The sequence below is a fragment of the Osmerus mordax genome, chromosome 11 (genome assembly GCF_038355195.1).
Source record: "Osmerus mordax isolate fOsmMor3 chromosome 11, fOsmMor3.pri, whole genome shotgun sequence".
NCBI lineage: Eukaryota > Metazoa > Chordata > Actinopteri > Osmeriformes > Osmeridae > Osmerus > Osmerus mordax.
The window spans coordinates 17,814,885-17,831,209 of NC_090060.1; the positions used below are offsets into that span (position 1 = coordinate 17,814,885).

General features: G+C 49.5%; 2 protein-coding genes across 2 annotated transcripts; one reads left to right on the top strand and one right to left on the bottom strand.

Annotated features, from left to right (window-relative positions):
* Positions 1-3,058: 3,058 nt before the first annotated feature.
* Positions 3,059-11,938, bottom strand: LOC136951383 (extracellular calcium-sensing receptor-like). Its single transcript, XM_067245741.1, has 10 exons — positions 11,892-11,938; positions 8,444-8,602; positions 7,233-7,527; positions 6,985-7,071; positions 6,271-6,540; positions 5,436-5,643; positions 4,810-5,075; positions 4,436-4,663; positions 4,196-4,319; positions 3,059-3,972 (listed from the first exon to the last, which is right to left on the bottom strand). Exons 2-10 carry the CDS (start codon positions 8,551-8,553, stop codon positions 3,059-3,061), a joined length of 2,502 nt encoding a protein of 833 aa, XP_067101842.1. The 5' UTR covers positions 8,554-8,602; positions 11,892-11,938.
* olfcu1 (olfactory receptor C family, u1) lies at positions 10,654-15,583 on the top strand. The gene is made up of 11 exons (XM_067245742.1): positions 10,654-10,766; positions 10,909-11,227; positions 11,422-11,574; positions 11,775-11,975; positions 12,349-12,813; positions 13,018-13,148; positions 13,404-13,500; positions 13,669-13,792; positions 13,940-14,412; positions 15,037-15,117; positions 15,227-15,583. Exons 1-11 carry the CDS (start codon positions 10,657-10,659, stop codon positions 15,581-15,583), a joined length of 2,511 nt encoding a protein of 836 aa, XP_067101843.1. The 5' UTR covers positions 10,654-10,656.
* Positions 15,584-16,325: the final 742 nt, after the last annotated feature.

The following is a 16,325-nucleotide window of genomic DNA, read 5'->3' on the forward strand; positions in this document are numbered from 1 at the left end:
CACAGTCAATGACGCTACTTACGTCACTAACGTCACGAAAACTCGCGTGACTACCTCAGCAGAACATTAGTTTAGCAGCTAGTTAACTTCTGGGAGATAGCTAAGATAGCTAACTGCTTTACTGCAAGGCAGCTGCAGAAACGCCACAAGCAAAGAGGCCAGGGTGATAACTATTTACTCATTTTACTTTGTGATATGACACACAATTGTGATGTGTAATGTACAATATAAGCTGATATTATTAAGGAAGTACTGTACATCTACTTTCGGGAAACAGTAGTCTACTATTTCACTGTATTAGCATCATGACATTGGCCTCTGTTGCCCGGGCAACACATACTACAGTGGTCTATGATGCATCTGTTTTCATTCGTTAAAATAAACATTCCTCACAAATACATTTTTGTTGTAGTATTTATTATGACATTACATTACAAGTAAACGATTTGTTGGTGAAATTATCATTACGTGTGGTTGCAAACCAGTGTTGCTCACTGCAACGCTGTAGCCTAGGCGAGACACTACAAAAACATTTACAGTACACAGCTGTTTAGGAAATCAAACGGCGACAGAACATGTTCGGCACTCCCCTTACTTAAATTAAAAGTCTATCTGACTACTAACCTGAACTTCATTGCCACAGCCTAAACTTTGTCAATCTGTTCATGAAAATAATTAATTTCAGCCTAAACCATACAACGGAACGTTTAATCGAATTCAACCAACGCAATCGCTACCAAGACGAACACAGTAGTAGTCTAGTACTGTACCATAGTAGTACAATTTACCGGGGCAGCTTCTCCACACAGGGCTATATCGCATTTTGCGTTGTTACTGACATATGATCGCTACCAGTGAGCTTTTTATGAATGAGCGATTTTCCACTAAATAAATGTCAAGCTTATTTACGTTTTTGGGGGCATATTTTCAGTTAGCAGATGGTACTGTTTGAATCGCGATTCCATCTTCTACTGCCGGGTAACGTCGTAGAATAATCTTCAAAGGGGGTTCTTTATTAATGAATGAATGCAATGAGTAGGCTAAATGCCTGAAAATATCACGAGAAGGGAAAACTTAAAAGGACGTTTAAGTCATAGAGATTAGGTCAATTTTTACACCGGTCTGCCAAATGTATTCGTTTTGATTCAGCTATGAGGCTGCCTCTTGCAGGGGAAATGATAAGACATCTATTTCATTCTACACTTCACTCGTATTTTGAGTTGTAAATGAGCAGCAAAAAAATATGCTTTTAAATCTATGTAATGTTTATAAATAATAAGTATGCATTTTTATATAAAATATACAGAAATATCAGTTGTAAACATTTCATAAAAAACAGACCCCCCCTGTGCAACCGACGCAAGCAAGCACACCCTACAATTTCCCCAGAAATTGTACCCTCTCTAGTTATGTTTTATTTTTTCATTTATTTCATTGACTTAAACAATAAGAGTAATATTTCCTATCTTAAAAAAGGATTTGATGGTAATTTTGATGTTGATACCGTACATAGTTGATACATTGTTTTTAGTACTTGTCTTTTGTAGGCTATAGGCATGTGAACTTTTTGTCCCTTTTCAGGACAGCTGATAGCCTATTCTGGATCAGAAGGCTGTTGTTTTCGACCTGTCTGAGTAACCCACCCTACGCGCAGGCTATCTGCATTAAAATCGCATGCCTTTGAACCTATACATTAGTATGAAGAGCCATGTGAAATACTTTGAACCTGCTACACAAAATACATTTCCTTTGGTAATCATACTGGGGTATATTTCCTCAGAATGCGATGTCGTGGAGCAAGAATGTTGGTTCAGCAAGAAAGTGTTTCTGTTTTATTCTTAAAATGGGCTATAAGCCGCTTCGAAATTTAAACCGTACAACCACAAGAAAACTGCAAAATCGGGGTACAAGCCGCTAGCCTGGTCCTAACCAGACTCTCGTACATTTCATTTGTACACAGAGTCTGGGCTCCCTCCATTGACAAGCGTTAACTTCCTTGAAGGCGGGTACTCTGTTGAAGTTTAAAACTATTGGATCTGCCCAGAGCCACTCTGGATCTGCTATAACCAATCGCTAGCATTCGCCTTAGCCAACTCCTTCACGACTAACGGCGCTAGCTGGCAAATCAAACGAACCCCGTGGGGATCAAAGATTGTTCTTGCTCTGGCTTTAACTTCTGGATATTCGTCAGCGTTGCCACAACGGACCGAATGGCTTCGCTCGCATCTTTCTCCGCCGCCATTACGGAACTACAACACAAACTAGCACACAACATCAACGTCATCGTTGATGTTGTGTTCTGTTCGCTGATTGGACAGGTAGAAAGTTAACCGGAGACATCTGACATACGTACTTCAAGCCCAGTACAGAAGCAAAATCAAAATTGAGCGGAAGGGCAGAGCAGAGCCCTCCTACGTACTAAGAACTAACAAGCTGCAGCTTTATTTCTGAAAAATACGGTAATCCAACATGGCCTAAACCGTGACAGCAAAGCTTACATGAATCCAGTAAATCCATTACTTATATGTATTTAAAATTACACACATACCTATCCAGTATAGTCTACACCTGTGCACCAATATGTAATAAATCTTAATAATCATTCAATTTTCAGATTTTCTTTCTTTCACTGCACAACATATTGATTGCGCTCTGTTTATGAGGCCCCGCCCCCTGGCCCCCTGCCCCCCCGGCCCATGGCCCTGACATCTCTGGACGTCAACATTCCCTCGTGTCCTCAAGGTGACTCCACATCCAGCATGGTTGTCCAGGCATGTACCATTTCACACAAAATGTTATCTATTTAGTTATGCTGCAGCAGTGATATCAACTACATAGGGAAACACACCCTGCTCCTGCTGCCTCCAGCCAGTATGAGCAGGGTGTGATCTCTACAGGGGGTCTCTCATTAATAACCTTCATGCCACACAATTTTATTTTATGCATTTAGCAGACTCTTTTAAAGGGATGAAGGGATGACAGGTGAAAGAAGGTATTTCATCTAGTCAGAAGAAAATGGTGAGGTAGAAGCAGGGAGGGGTGCAGTGTCCGAAGAGCCTCATGTCTTGGGTGCCGCCCGACCCATGATGGCCTTCTTGGTGTTCCTCTCAGGTCTCAGCAGGATGATGTAACACTTGGGCCCAAACAGCGCCAACAGCAGGCCGTAACTGGAGGCCAGGATGGCGAAGATCTCCACCACGTCGGCGTACTTCCCCGGGGAGCTGATGTAGGCGGGGACGAACGCCACCCACACAGCGCAGAAGATCAGCATGCTGAAGGTGATGAGCTTGGCCTCGTTGAAGTTGTCTGGAAGGTTCCGGGCCAGGAAGGCCAGGAGGAAGCTGAGGACAGCCAGCAGGGCGATGTATCCCAGCAATGCAGCAAACCCAGCAACAGACCCCACCACACACTCGTACACCATTGTATCGCTCTGGTAGTGGGTGTTCTTATGCGGCGTGGGAGACGCCAGCAACAGCCAGCCCGTGCAGATGGCGGTCTGTACGGACGTAAGAGCCAGCACGGTCCCTCTCTGGTGCCGGGCCCCGAACCACTTCATGTGGGTTTCTCCGCCTGGCTTGGAGGCCCTGAAGACCCCCAGAACCACCACGGTCTTCACCAGGATGCAGGAGACACACAGCACAAAGCTGATCCCGAACGCCGCATGCCTCAGCTGGCACGCCCACAGCTTGGGCCGGCCAATGAACAGCAGCGAGCACAGGAAGCAGAGTTTGAGTGACAGCAGGACGAGGAAGCTGAGCTCGGAGTTGTTGGCGCGCACCACAGGCGTGTTCCGGTGGCGGACGAAGATTGCCATGACTACGGCGGTGAGGACGGCGCCCAGCAGGGAGATGGCGGCCAGGGACATGCCCAGGGGTTCAGAGTAAGACAGGAACTCCTCTGTCTTGGGGATGCACTGGGTTCTCTGTGGGTCGGACCAGTAGTCCTCAGGACACACAGAACACTCAGTGGAGTCTGGAAGAGAGAGATAGAGAGAGAGCGAGAGAGAGGGAGGGAGGGAGGGAGGGAGGGAGGGAGGGAGGGAGGGAGGGAGGGAGGGAGGGAGGGAGGGAGGGAGGGAGGGGGGGAGAGAGACAGAGAGAGGAAAGGGGCAGGGGGTGGTAGAGTAGGATGGGGTAGATGTAGTAGTTTTGGCAAAAATGTATAAATATGATGTTCACATGGACTGTGCCCTCACCGGTGTGGTTGCTGACCTCCCCGTCAGAACAGGGGATGCAGTCGAAGCAGCACACTGGCTGCCCCTTCCTGTTGGCCAATCGGGTGCCAGGAGGGCAGCTCTCACTGCACACTGACTTGGGGGGCTGGAAGGAAAGGAAGTAGGTCAAATAATGGGCAAAACTTTGTTCAACATCTGCAATTTCCCTTAGGGGATGAACAAAGTACTTATCTAGCGTTCTATCGAAATATAAAGTTTGACCTTTTTGTCTTTGAAATTCCAGAAGATTTTGTCTTCATGGAGTATTAGCTGTTCCCCAACAGGAAGTGACTCATCGACCGCACCCACATTCTGAACCTTCACACTTCCGTCTGGGAGCCAAGCCCAGTTCATGATGTCATAGATGGGCAGGGCATCTCCATTCTCGTCGAACAACACTCTGTCCCCAAACCCGGTGGTGAAGTTGACCCTCTCTAGATAGTACACCAACTGGCCACAAGGGGGAGACACAAGAGAAGCACATATGGTCATTTATTTTTTGCAACGAGTGAGATTCCCACCAGTCCTTCAAGTGCCGGCAAACCCTTTCCAGGCGGCCTAGCCAAGCTACATTTATAACCGTGTGTTTTCCTCACCTGCCAGGGCTCCATGTTGTCCATGCTGGCACAGCTGCGCCCTGGGAAGGGCCCCTGCCCTGGGACACACCGCAGCAGGCTGTGGAGGGCGTGGGCCAGGGTGTACACAGCCTTGTAGATGTTGTACTCTGCCCTCAGGTCAGAAACATCCAGATATAGCTGGGCCTGAGGGGCCAGGGCCTCCTGTCCAGAGCACACAGGAACGCCCAGCCCAGCATGCTCAAACCTGCAGCCAAAGACCTCCTCCCAAAACTGCCAAACCTGCCAAAAATATGCTGTTTATTAAAAGAAAATCAAGTTTAAAAAAGACTAAAATGTTTTGTGAGGAAATTCTCTTGAAATATAGCAAAACATAAGAGACTAGCAGTAAATACAAGTTACATTTACATTCAGCAGACACTCTTATCCAGAGCAACTTATAGTAAGTACAGGGACATTCCCCCAAGGCAAGTAGGGTGAATGTGCCTTGCCCAAGGACACAACATCATTTTTGCATGGCCTGGAATCGAACTGGCAACCTTCAGATTACTAGCCCGATTCCCTAACCGCTCAGCCACCTGACTCCCCGTAGAAGTTGAAATGTTATTTTTCGTTTGAAATAATGGAAAAATAAAATAAAATCTTTGCCATGCTCTGCCCATGTTGGTTGCTGGGGTGTTTGTCAGGGCGGAGACTTGACAGGAAGTCCTTGAGTGCGGGGATCTCTCCGCGGCGGATGGCGATGCCCAGCGTGCCCCCCACGTAGGGCATGAGTCTGGGGGTGTGGAGGACAATGGCGATGGTCCAGGCCTCGCTCGCGATCCACTGCAGACCTGTCACGTTCTGGCTCACCACCTTCACACACAGCCGGGATCAACGCTAAATCAACTGTGACAGTTGGTTAAGCAATATCAGAGCCCATCTACGGAGAGCCTGTCGACTCCCTATTAAGCCCCATTGTACCGAATTTTATTGCAGTTACACCAGAGTTCCACTGGGAGTGATCGCGGTCCAGAGCAAAATGAATGGGAGTTTATGGATCTTAACGGCTAAATTTGTCTCTTTCGCCTGATTGTTGATGAGAAATCTCAGATTTGATTGTAGTTTTTGTCTGTTCAACATTGATTATAGGTCGAAAGTTGAACAAACGAGTACTTATGTCCTTTCTATTTCTTACACCATAACACGCTAGCATTCTGCTAATGAATGCTGATTGGTTAGTGAAGGACTGACTACGACCAGAGATCCCGCTTGATGGCATCCGAAGCGGAATCAGAATGTCAGAACATTAGCAACATTATCAAACACAATAGCAAGCCAAAACTCTACGTTAAAAAATATCTGACACTTTGGATGAAAGCGTCTGCTAATTGAAGAAAATGTTCAATGAAAAAGAATATTTTACCAGTAAACGATCAATTCACCCTATTTTACTGTAACATCCTCATGACAGTCATTGTATGTACAAGGTGTAATATTCACCTCGTCCAGAAGGGGGAGCATGTATCCCTGGTTGGAGAACACCACCACCACTCTGGCAGTAGAGGCCCGGACCACAGACACGATCCTGCGGTACTCGTCCGGGGCGCTGTGGCCCGGCAGCACCTCATGATAGGCCGGGCAGCCGGCGCGGTCATGAGCCAGGCCCTGGAGGAAGGAGCGGGCGGCATGGCGACCGTAGTCGTCGTCGCTGACTAGAAGGCCGACCCAGGTCCATCCAAACCGTCTCAGGATCTGTAGCATGGCTCGCACCTGAAGAAGAGCCAGGATGGAATATATCTTTGTTATTACTAATAAAGGAATAGGAAAATAGAAATGTACCAACCCCTATTCTCATAATTCTTTTATTATTCAGTAAAATTAGTTAGTTAGGTTTTTTATTTGTATTTTTTTGGACCCCAGAATAATTATATATTTTTCATAACCGGGCCCATTTAAATGTGGAACTTCAGGGAGTACACTAAGAGATTTGTTAAAAAATTGTCTGTACAACGATTTTTTTTTACAGCCGAAACACAATAAATAATGGCTTGATCTCAGTTCATATAATCTGGGCCAGTAGTTTCAAATGTAGCAATGTGGTACACAGCTGCCGATAGACACATGTTGCTGTGTTTGAATTTTATTGAAATTGAGGATTGTTATTTATTAGATATGTACTATTTACTAACACACTAAAGAATAGTTTGTGGCTACCTGGAAGGCGTCACTGGGGATGGTCCTGAAGAAGGAGGGGTACGCCTTCCGATCACTCAGGCAGGAACAGGTGGCGTAGTAACTCACCTGTGACAGGTGAAGCACACACACACTTTAGAACATTCATGAAACAGACCTGTGGACACAGACATGCACTTTAAAACAAACAGACTACAGACCTGTGGACAAAAAGCTTAAATTGCAAGTGTTGAACAGTGCTTCCAGTGTGGTGACAGACAGACACTTGCCATGGGCACCCTAAACAGCCCCAGGACGCTGGAGACGGCGATGGAGTGAGTCGAGCCCGGATCCCCCACAATCCCCATCACCGGGGGCGACCCTCTGCAGTCCTTGTCCAGTAGAAACTCGTCCTCCGTCCCGCTGGCCAGTGATAGGGCAGCACGGAACGCTACCCCCAGCTGGAGGCAGTTGTCGTAGAGATGGTATCCCAGGGTTACGTTAGGCAGCAGGTGTGGGTTCTTGTTGATCTCCTCGATGGTGAAGGCCATGGTCTGGGCCTGTCGGAAACCTGCCACGTCAAACCTGACAGAAAGGAGAGCGCACAGACATGACCCCAGCCTCCCTCAGAGCACACAGACATGACCCCAGCCTCCCTCAGAACACACAGACATGACCCCAGCCTCCCTCAGAGCACACAGACATGACCCCAGCCTCCCTCAGAACACACAGACATGACCCCAGCCTCCCTCAGAGCACACAGACATGACCCCAGCCTCCCTCAGAACACACAGACATGACCCCAGCCTCCCTCAGAGCACACAGACATGACCCCAGCCTCCCTCAGAGCACACAGACATGACCCCAGCCTCCCTCAGAGCACACAGACATGACCCCAGCCTCCCTCAGAGCACACAGACATGACCCCAGCCTCCCTCAGAGCACACAGACATGACCCCAGCCTCCCTCAGAGCACACAGACATGACCCTAGCCTCCCTCAGTGCACACAGACATGACTCCAGCCTTCCTCCACACCAGGCAGTCAGAGAGGAGCACTGTTGAACTTAGTAACATAAAAATAAAAATAAACACATAAAACAAGCCATCTTTTTACACAGTCCATTAACATATGATCAATCAATAAGTTTGGGACTGTCATCAATTTCCAAACTATCAAGTCGGTAAATTAAATTCTATGTTGTATCAGGCTGGTGTGTGTGTCAGGTCAGGGTGGTGTGTGTGTCAGGTCAGGGTGGTGTGTGTGTCAGGTCAGGGTGGTGTGTGTGTCAGGTCAGGCTGGTGTGTGTGTCAGGTCAGGCTGGTGTGTGTGTCAGGTCAGGCTTGTGTGTGTGTGTGTCAGGTCAGGCTGGTGTGTATGTCAGGTCAGGCTGGTGTGTGTGTGTGTCAGGTCAGGCTGGTGTGTGTGTGTGTGTCAGGCTGGTGTGTGTGTGTGTCAGGTCAGGCTGGTGTGTGTGTGTGTCAGGTGCGAGAGCCCCTCACCCCTCACAGACAAGCTGATGTGGCTTGGTGGTGAAGGACAGGTCTGGATAAGTGCTGTAGAAGTGGACCTCAAACAGCCCGCCCAGAACCACATCTCCCTCCAGGTGCATTCCACTCAGGTTGAAGTGCTCTCTCAGACGGCAGGAGGAAGAGTTGGAGAAGGAGTGCGGCAGAAAGGTGAGACAGAGATAGAGGTAGTGATGCAGGGACACCACCATGACTGCCTTCAGTCTCTCCCTCGCTCTCTCCCTCGCTCTCTCCCTTCGTCCCTCAGTTTTATGGAGTGTTGTGTCGGCCTGGGAGGGGGCCTGACGTCATGGCCTCGTCTCACAGGAGGGGGGGCGTGGGCGTACCTGGTGTCAGGTGGGCAGGGGAATGCCAGGGAACAGAGATGGGGGCAGTGGCTTCTTTTTTAGACCAAAAGAGGTATTCTAGATGTAGGTCAGTGGCAGAGCATTGGACTGCATAGCCAGTGGTCACAGGTTTGAATCCCTTTTGGGATAAAAGCATCTGCTAAATGGACACATTATTATGTATTTTCTTTACACTGGCATAACACGAGTAGGCCGAATGCCAACTTTATGTGTAGCGTCACTGTGTTTGTTTATTTGTTAAAGACGAGATATAGGTACATATTAAATGTAAGTTAATTTCCTTTGGGGTATTTAAATGCAGGTCAATGGCCATTATGTGATGTATTATATGGGAGTCTAATGGACAGACTACTAAGCTCTAATGCACTGTGTCCACTAGGTGGCAGTAACATACTACTCTCCATGTAGATATGGAGCATGCCTTGTCCTACCTCCGTGCCTTTCTTATCCACCTTTCCCCCTCTCCTCTCTTACTCTTTCCTCTCCTCCCCTCTCCTCCACTCTCCTCTCTTTCTCTCTCCTCTCCTCCCTTCCTCTGTCCTCTCCTCCCCTCTCTTTCTCTCCTTCTCTCCTCCCTACCCTCTCTTGTCTAGATCTGTGTCTGTGCTGCTAGCACACGGGCCCAGACACTCAAGACACCCCCCCACAAACCATCCTCATTATTATTCTCTCCCCTCTCCTCCTCCTCTCCCCTCCTCTCCTCCCCTCCTTTCCCCTCCCCTCCCGTCCTCCCCTCCCGTCCTCTCCTTTCCCCTCTTCTCTCCTCCCCTCCTTTCCCCTCCTCTCCTTTCCTCTTCCTCCCTCTCCCTCTGGTGGGCTGTTGAAGGCTTGCTCCTCTGAGAGCTCAAAGGCAGACAACCCTTCCTTGCTTTCACAACACAGATAGTGCCACGCTGTTAAACACAGCTTAATCACCAACACAGCTAACATTCAATCATGAAGCCACCATTACAGATATGAATAATTCAGATAGCAAAGATAGTAAATATACTTGGAAGAAAGAGGATATGTGTATTTTCATAATCTAAGTTTAAAGTCTGTTAACTGTTTTCTCCCCAAATACCAATACTTTCTAATCCAACAATTTTACAACTTGTTATTTGTTGAGACAGTATGCTGTATGCTGTGAAGATGGTAGAGCATGCCACTGGCAAAAAAAAAAAAGCACAAGTACAAAGTACTTTTATAACACAACAGTTTAAAAGCATAACATTTTCAAAAGCCCTGGGCGTTGACTCTGTGTTGCAGTGTTCTGATTGATCAGCCTCATGCTCTGCCCCAAATGTATACCTGGTCCCTGGATTGGTCTAACCAACTGTCAATCACAGCACATCTCTGATGACGAGAGCGTGACCATGTTTATAAAGGCGAGTCATCCAGCTGTACTTCTCTGAGAGGTATTCTCTCTACGAACACATCGGTTCCTGGCGGATGCTGTGACTCTGAGCAGTTCTGTCGTCTTCAGACTGAGGTTGCTGTGCCGACCTCCAGCCAGGCGTCCTTTCACAGCCGTGCCCTCTCTGTAGATGGGCTCTGGATGACATCTCCTCTGGCTCCATCCCCTGCTCCATCGCCTGCTGTGTCTCCACCACCAGCTCCACTACCAGCCCCTGGGCAGGGTTCATGGTGCCATTACCTGAGGGCGTGTTCTGGGTGCTGATCAGCCTGCTGTCTGGACCTCTGTGCCTGGGGGAGGGCCACCCCATGGAGCTGATGGAGGAGGCTGGGGTTGTGGTAAGGGCTGGGGCTGGGACTGGGTCTAGCTCTTGGTCCAGGGTGAGTGTTACTGGGTGGAACGGCACAGGCTGTGTTAGCCTGGTGAGCCGGAGCCCTACGGTGATGCAGGCCCAGGGGGATGTGGTGATCGGAGGGCTGTTCCCCATCCACTACCTGGCCCCAGAGTGGGAGCACAGTTACGGGAGTCAGCCGCTAAGAGCTGCCTGCTACGGGTGAGTGGAGATGGCCAACCTGCTCCGGACTGTCCCCCAACACACGCCCCGCTCCTCTAAACACACACATATCCTCCTTCCTCTCTCCTCCTCTCTTCCTTCCTCTCTCCTCCTCTCTTCCTTCCTCTCTCCTCCTGTCCAGGTTCGACTACCGGGCATTCCGCTGGCTGATGACCATGGTGTTCGCGGTTGAGGAGGTGAACCGTGATGCCACGCTTCTGCCGGGCGTGAAGCTCGGCTACAGGATCCTGGACAGCTGCGACGACGTCCGCACCAGCCTGCTCGGAGCGCTCGCTCTGGTCTCCTCACAGGGAGCGGAGGGTGTGGAGGAGGGTGTGGAGGAGGGTGTGGAGGGGCCATGGTGCCGGGCTGGAGCCCCTGTCCCTGCCGTGATTGGCCTGGCCTCCTCCTCTCCTACTGGAGCCTTGGCTCACACCCTGGGCCCCTTCAACATCCCTCTGGTGAGGAGAGGGAGAGGGAGAGGGAGAGGGAGAGGGAGAGGGAGAGGGAGAGGGAGAGGGAGAGGGAGAGGGAGAGGGAGAGGGAGAGAGGAGAGGATGGGGTAGAGAGGACAGGGGAGAGAGGAAGATATTTTCTGTCGTGGCCTGTCCGCCAGGTGTGTTACTGAGTCCTTCTTTGTCGCTGCGGTCTCCAGGTGAGTTACTTTGCCACCTGTACCTGTCTGACGGACAAGCGTGTCTACCCCTCCTTCCTGCGCACCGTGCCCAGCGACCTGTTCCAGGTGCGGGGGCTGGTCCAGCTGGTCACCCACTTCGGCTGGAGCTGGGTGGGCACTGTGGGCACCGAGGTAAGATGGCACTAACATGGTTGAGGTCATAATAATAATAATAATAACAATAATGTAAAACACAAGTATTATTCGTGTTAAAAAGAGTAGCCTACAGTTTTCACATGCTGTTTGTTTATATGAAAATATAAAAAAAGAAAGTTCTGTGTGAATGTGTATGTGCGCGTGTGTGTATGCGTGCATGCGTGTGTGTGTACCAGGATGACTACAGCCGTTACGGCATCCAGGCGTTCTCCAAGCAGCTGGAGGAGCAGGGAGGCTGCCCTGCGTTCCACCTCTCCCTCCCCAGTTCCCCCTCCCCGGCCCAGGTGGACGCCCTGGCCGACGCCCTGGTGAGCTCCACGGCCAGAGTGGTGGTGGTGTTCGCCACCGAGGGACAGCTGCTGGGGCTCCTCTCTGAGGTAGGTCATCATCCTTCTCTGGTTCTCTCTCTCCTTCTCTGGTTCTCTCTCTTCTCTGGGATCCCTCTCTTCTCTGGGGAGGGTGGAAGAGCCTGGGGGAGTCAGGTGGCTGAGCGGTGAGGGAATCGGGCTAGTAATCCAAAGGTTGCCAGTTCGATTCCCGGTCATGCCAACTGACGTTGTGTCCTTGGGCAAGGCACTTCACCCTACTTGCCTCGGGGGTTTGTCCCTGTACTTACTGTAAGTCGCTCTGGATAAGAGCGTCTGCTAAATGACTAAATGTAAAATGTAAATGTAAGAGCGGTCTTTGAATAGAGTTCAAAAACTACCTCTTCGTCAGGTTATTTCCCTCCTCTGACTGTCCCCTCCTCAGCTGGCGAGTAGGAACGTGACGGGGATCCAGTGGGTGGCCAGCGAGGCCTGGGTCACGGCCTCTGTCTTGTCCTCCGCTCCCTTCCACTCCCTCCTGGAGGGGACCCTGGGCTTCTCCTTCCCCGGGGTCCACATCCCCGGACTGAGGGACTTCCTGGTCCAGGTCCGCCCCTCGGCTGCCCCGGGGTCAGAGTTCACCAACATGCTGTGGGAGGAGCTGTTTGGATGCAGGCTGCCGTTCGGAGTCTCGGCCTCTCTTAGAGACGTGGGGGCATGCACCGGTCTGGAAGACGTGAGGGACACCAACACCAGTTATACGGACGTGTCCCAAGTGAGGGTGTCCTATAACGTGTACAAGGCGGTGTACGCTATCGCCCACGCCCTGCACGACATGCTGCAGTGTGGATCCCCAAGCCAAGGCCTGGGAATCTGTAACCTCACCAGCACGGCCTTCACACCCACACAGGTACATGCGCTCTGTGTGTGTGTGTGTGTGAGTCTCAGCATGTTGACCTACAGTAAGGGTATAACAAAAAAATTGGTGTGTGTTTGAGTAAAAGTATTCTTCAGAAATACAGCATTTGGCTGCAGATCAAGAGATTGAAGGTTCAAATCCCCCCTGTCAATAAACACTAAGGACATAGTGATACTTTCTCTCTCCCGCCTCCAGCTGCTACACCACCTCAAGCGGGTACGTTTCACCAACCAGTTTGGCGAGAAGGTGCAATTTGATGGTAATGGAGAACCTGTTCCTCTTTACGACATCATCAGCTGGCAGAAGGACGGGGGTGGAGGCATCAGGTTCGCATCATTATAATATTTATAAATATATAATTAGACATGCACTTAAGTATTATCTATAAAAGGGTAGGGGCCTAGGTCAGTGGTAGAGCATTTGTCTGTTTTGAATCAAGGGGTCAATAGGTTTACATCCCCTGTCTCTGTTACTGTAGTAAAAATGATGATATGAATTATGAGAATTCTTTCTATGGGCTTGTAGAAGGGCATTATATGATGTTTGTGGTTATGTTAAAACTGTATTGGCCTTGTATGAAGGTTTCGGAAGGTAGGCTCATACGACGGCTCCGCCCCTGAGGGACAGCAGCTGCTGCTGAAGGAGAGCGCCATCGTGTGGTCAGGAGGCCAAAACAAGGTGACGTCTGATATTTAAAATTATTTTTTCATTGACAATTTTAAGTTTCCAGTGGTTAGAGCATTTGACTGCTGATCTCTAGATTTCTGGCTCAAACCACCCTCTGTATTTCACATTGGAAAAAAGTGGATAAAACCGACCTGACTCACCTGTGTGCCTCATGTCCAGGTGCCTGAGTCTGTGTGCACCTCTCCCTGCCCCCCGGGTACCCGACAGGCCACACAACCAGGAAGACCCCGCTGCTGCTTCGACTGCCTGCCCTGCCCTGACGGGCAGATCAGCAACCAGACTGGTAGAATCCTCCTGCAAAGCTCCAGTACACTAGATTAGATTAGATCATATGACGCATTGAATTTGTGAGAATGTGTGTGTGCATGTAGGCCATATGTTTGATGGAGATGTGTGATTTCTGTGTTCTCATGTTGTCATGTTCTTACAGGTTCCACAGAGTGCATCCAGTGTCCTGAGTACCACTGGTCAGACAGAGACAGGAAGTCATGCGTGGCCGGAGTGGACGACTTCCTGTCCTTCTCCAACACCATGGGCGCCATCCTCGTCGCCCTCACCCTCCTGGGCATCGCCACGACAACCGCCATCACCGCCGTGTTCCACCGTCACCGGGCCACGCCCATCGTCCGGGCCAACAACTCAGAGCTGAGCTTCCTGCTTCTGTTGTCACTCAAGCTCTGCTTCTTGTGCTCGCTGGTGTTCATTGGCCGGCCCTCGGAGTGGGCGTGTCGGTTCCGTCAGGCTGGGTTTGGGATCAGCTTCGTCCTCTGTCTCTCCTGCCTGCTGGTCAAGACCATCGTGGTCCTGCTGGCCTTCCGGGCCACGGCACCCGGGTCCAAGGCGCTGAAGCTGTTCGGTCCCACCCAGCAGAGGGCGCTCATCTTTGGCACCACGGTTCCGCAGGTAGGTACACCCTGGAGTTACACCAACACTGCTTACGGGGAGGGTATTCATGTGGTTTCAGGGGTAAAAGCAAGATTTCAAGGGTTAAACTCCCCCCTGTTTTGTAGAATACATTGTTATGGATGACACAGGCCTCATGAATTATGACACTACGAACGCGAAGCAAATTTCCCCTGCGGCGAGATCGACGCGAATGACGCAAATTCGCACTATTTGCGTCTTTTCGCGTCTTTCGCTTGAATTTAAAATTTTCAACTCAAGCAAAACATTTGTGTGTCACGCTGTGTCACGAAAGTTTTGCAATGTTGAGATGTCACTGACTAAATCTTTTTGGGGGGGATGAGGGACAAAAATAAAATGGTTGGCTCCTACCAATTTGTCAGAAAAAAACCAAATGAACGCGAATCGAAAATTTGCACATTCGCGTTAATAATTAACTTCGCGTTTGGTGTGTACACAGCATTAATGATAATGATCAGGGTCATTAATTATCACATAAAGTACCTGAGATTCAGACCTCGGTAAAAAACAAACCTCACACAGTTTTGTGTTACAATATTGCCCTGCTAACCACAGCTATGTCTAAACTCTCTGGTTGTGGGCCTGTTGGTGACTCTTTTCCAGGTGTGTCTCTGTGCTGGCTGGCTGGCCTTGGCTCCACCCTATCCCTTCAGGAACCCCTTCTACCTGGGAGCCACAGGGAAGGTGAAGCCCTCTCATTGGTCATCTGAAATATCCTTCTACATGTCCTATTTGTGCATCGTTCTGGACAAAAATCTTTTCAGTAACTCAAATGTGAAATGTTAATCCTCAGGTGGTGGTGGAGTGCAAGGAGACTTGGCCCCCAGGATTCTACCTGGTCCTGGGGTACATCGGCCTGCTGGCCTCCCTCTGCCTCATCTTGGCCTTCCTGGCCAGGAAACTCCCAGATAACTTCAACGAGGCCAAGCTCATCACCTTCAGCTTGCTGATCTTCTGTGCTGTGTGGGTGTCGTTCATCCCAGCTCACGTCAGTTCTCCGGGGAAGTTCACGGTTGCCGTGGAGATCTTTGCTATCCTGGCGTCCAGCTTCGGACTCCTTCTGTGTATCTTTGTGCCTAAGTGTTACATCATCCTGCTGAGACCTGAGAGGAACACCAAGAAGGCCATGACAGGGAAACCAGGGAGATGATGAACAGCGGTAATGTTTTAATTTGGCAGAAGCTTTTCAAATTAAATCACGTTTTAGTTGTTACCCTTTTTACAAGCAGTGCCACAGAGGGTTTCGCTTACGCCCGTAGAACTGCCCCTCAACCAACCTAAACCCTCAAATAAGACATGGAAAAACTCCCAGGAAAACTCTGAGAAAAATGGAAAAAATCTTGGGAGGGCAGTTCAGTGAGGATCCCCTCCTCCAGAGACGGTCGGTGACACAGAGAGGAGCAGAACACAAGCTGAATACTCATTATGCTGCTTTTATTTAAAGGATACCGTGTGCAGTGGGGAACTTGAACCTGTGACCTATAATCAGCAGTCAGTCGAAATCTCTACTACTGAAGTATCCACTACTGAGATACATTTACATTACATTTAGTCATTTAGCAGACGCTCTTATCCAGAGCGACTTACAGTAAGTACAGGGACATTCCCCCGAGGCAAGTAGGGTGAAGTGCCTTGCCCAAGGACACAACGTCAGTTGGCATGACCGGGAAGCGAACTGGCAACCTTCGGATTACTACCCCGACTCCCTAACCGCTCAGCCACCTGACTCCCTGAGATATAAGTCAAGACATGGTTGATCCTTATTAAACTGTAGATAAACTGTGGCGCATACAGAAATGAATAGTATAATATGTCATGAACATCAATCGAATAACCTTGAATCATAATACTTATTGTTGACACACTACACATGGGGTGCCACAACTAAGGCT

Coding starts and splice junctions, on each gene's coding strand:
- olfcu1 (XM_067245742.1), top strand. CDS start 10,657: ATGCAGGCCCAGGGGGATGTGGTGATCGGAGGGCTGTTCCCCATCCAC. Junction 11,575..11,774: donor TGGGCACTGTGGGCACCGAG/GTAAGATGGCAC, acceptor TGTGTGTACCAG/GATGACTACAGCCGTTACGG. Junction 11,976..12,348: donor TGCTGGGGCTCCTCTCTGAG/GTAGGTCATCAT, acceptor TCCCCTCCTCAG/CTGGCGAGTAGGAACGTGAC.
- LOC136951383 (XM_067245741.1), bottom strand. CDS start 8,553: ATGCACCTGGAGGGAGATGTGGTTCTGGGCGGGCTGTTTGAGGTCCAC. Junction 7,072..7,232: donor GGCTGTTTAGGGTGCCCATG/GCAAGTGTCTGT, acceptor CACCTGTCACAG/GTGAGTTACTACGCCACCTG. Junction 4,320..4,435: donor GGAATTTCAAAGACAAAAAG/GTCAAACTTTAT, acceptor CTTTCCTTCCAG/CCCCCCAAGTCAGTGTGCAG.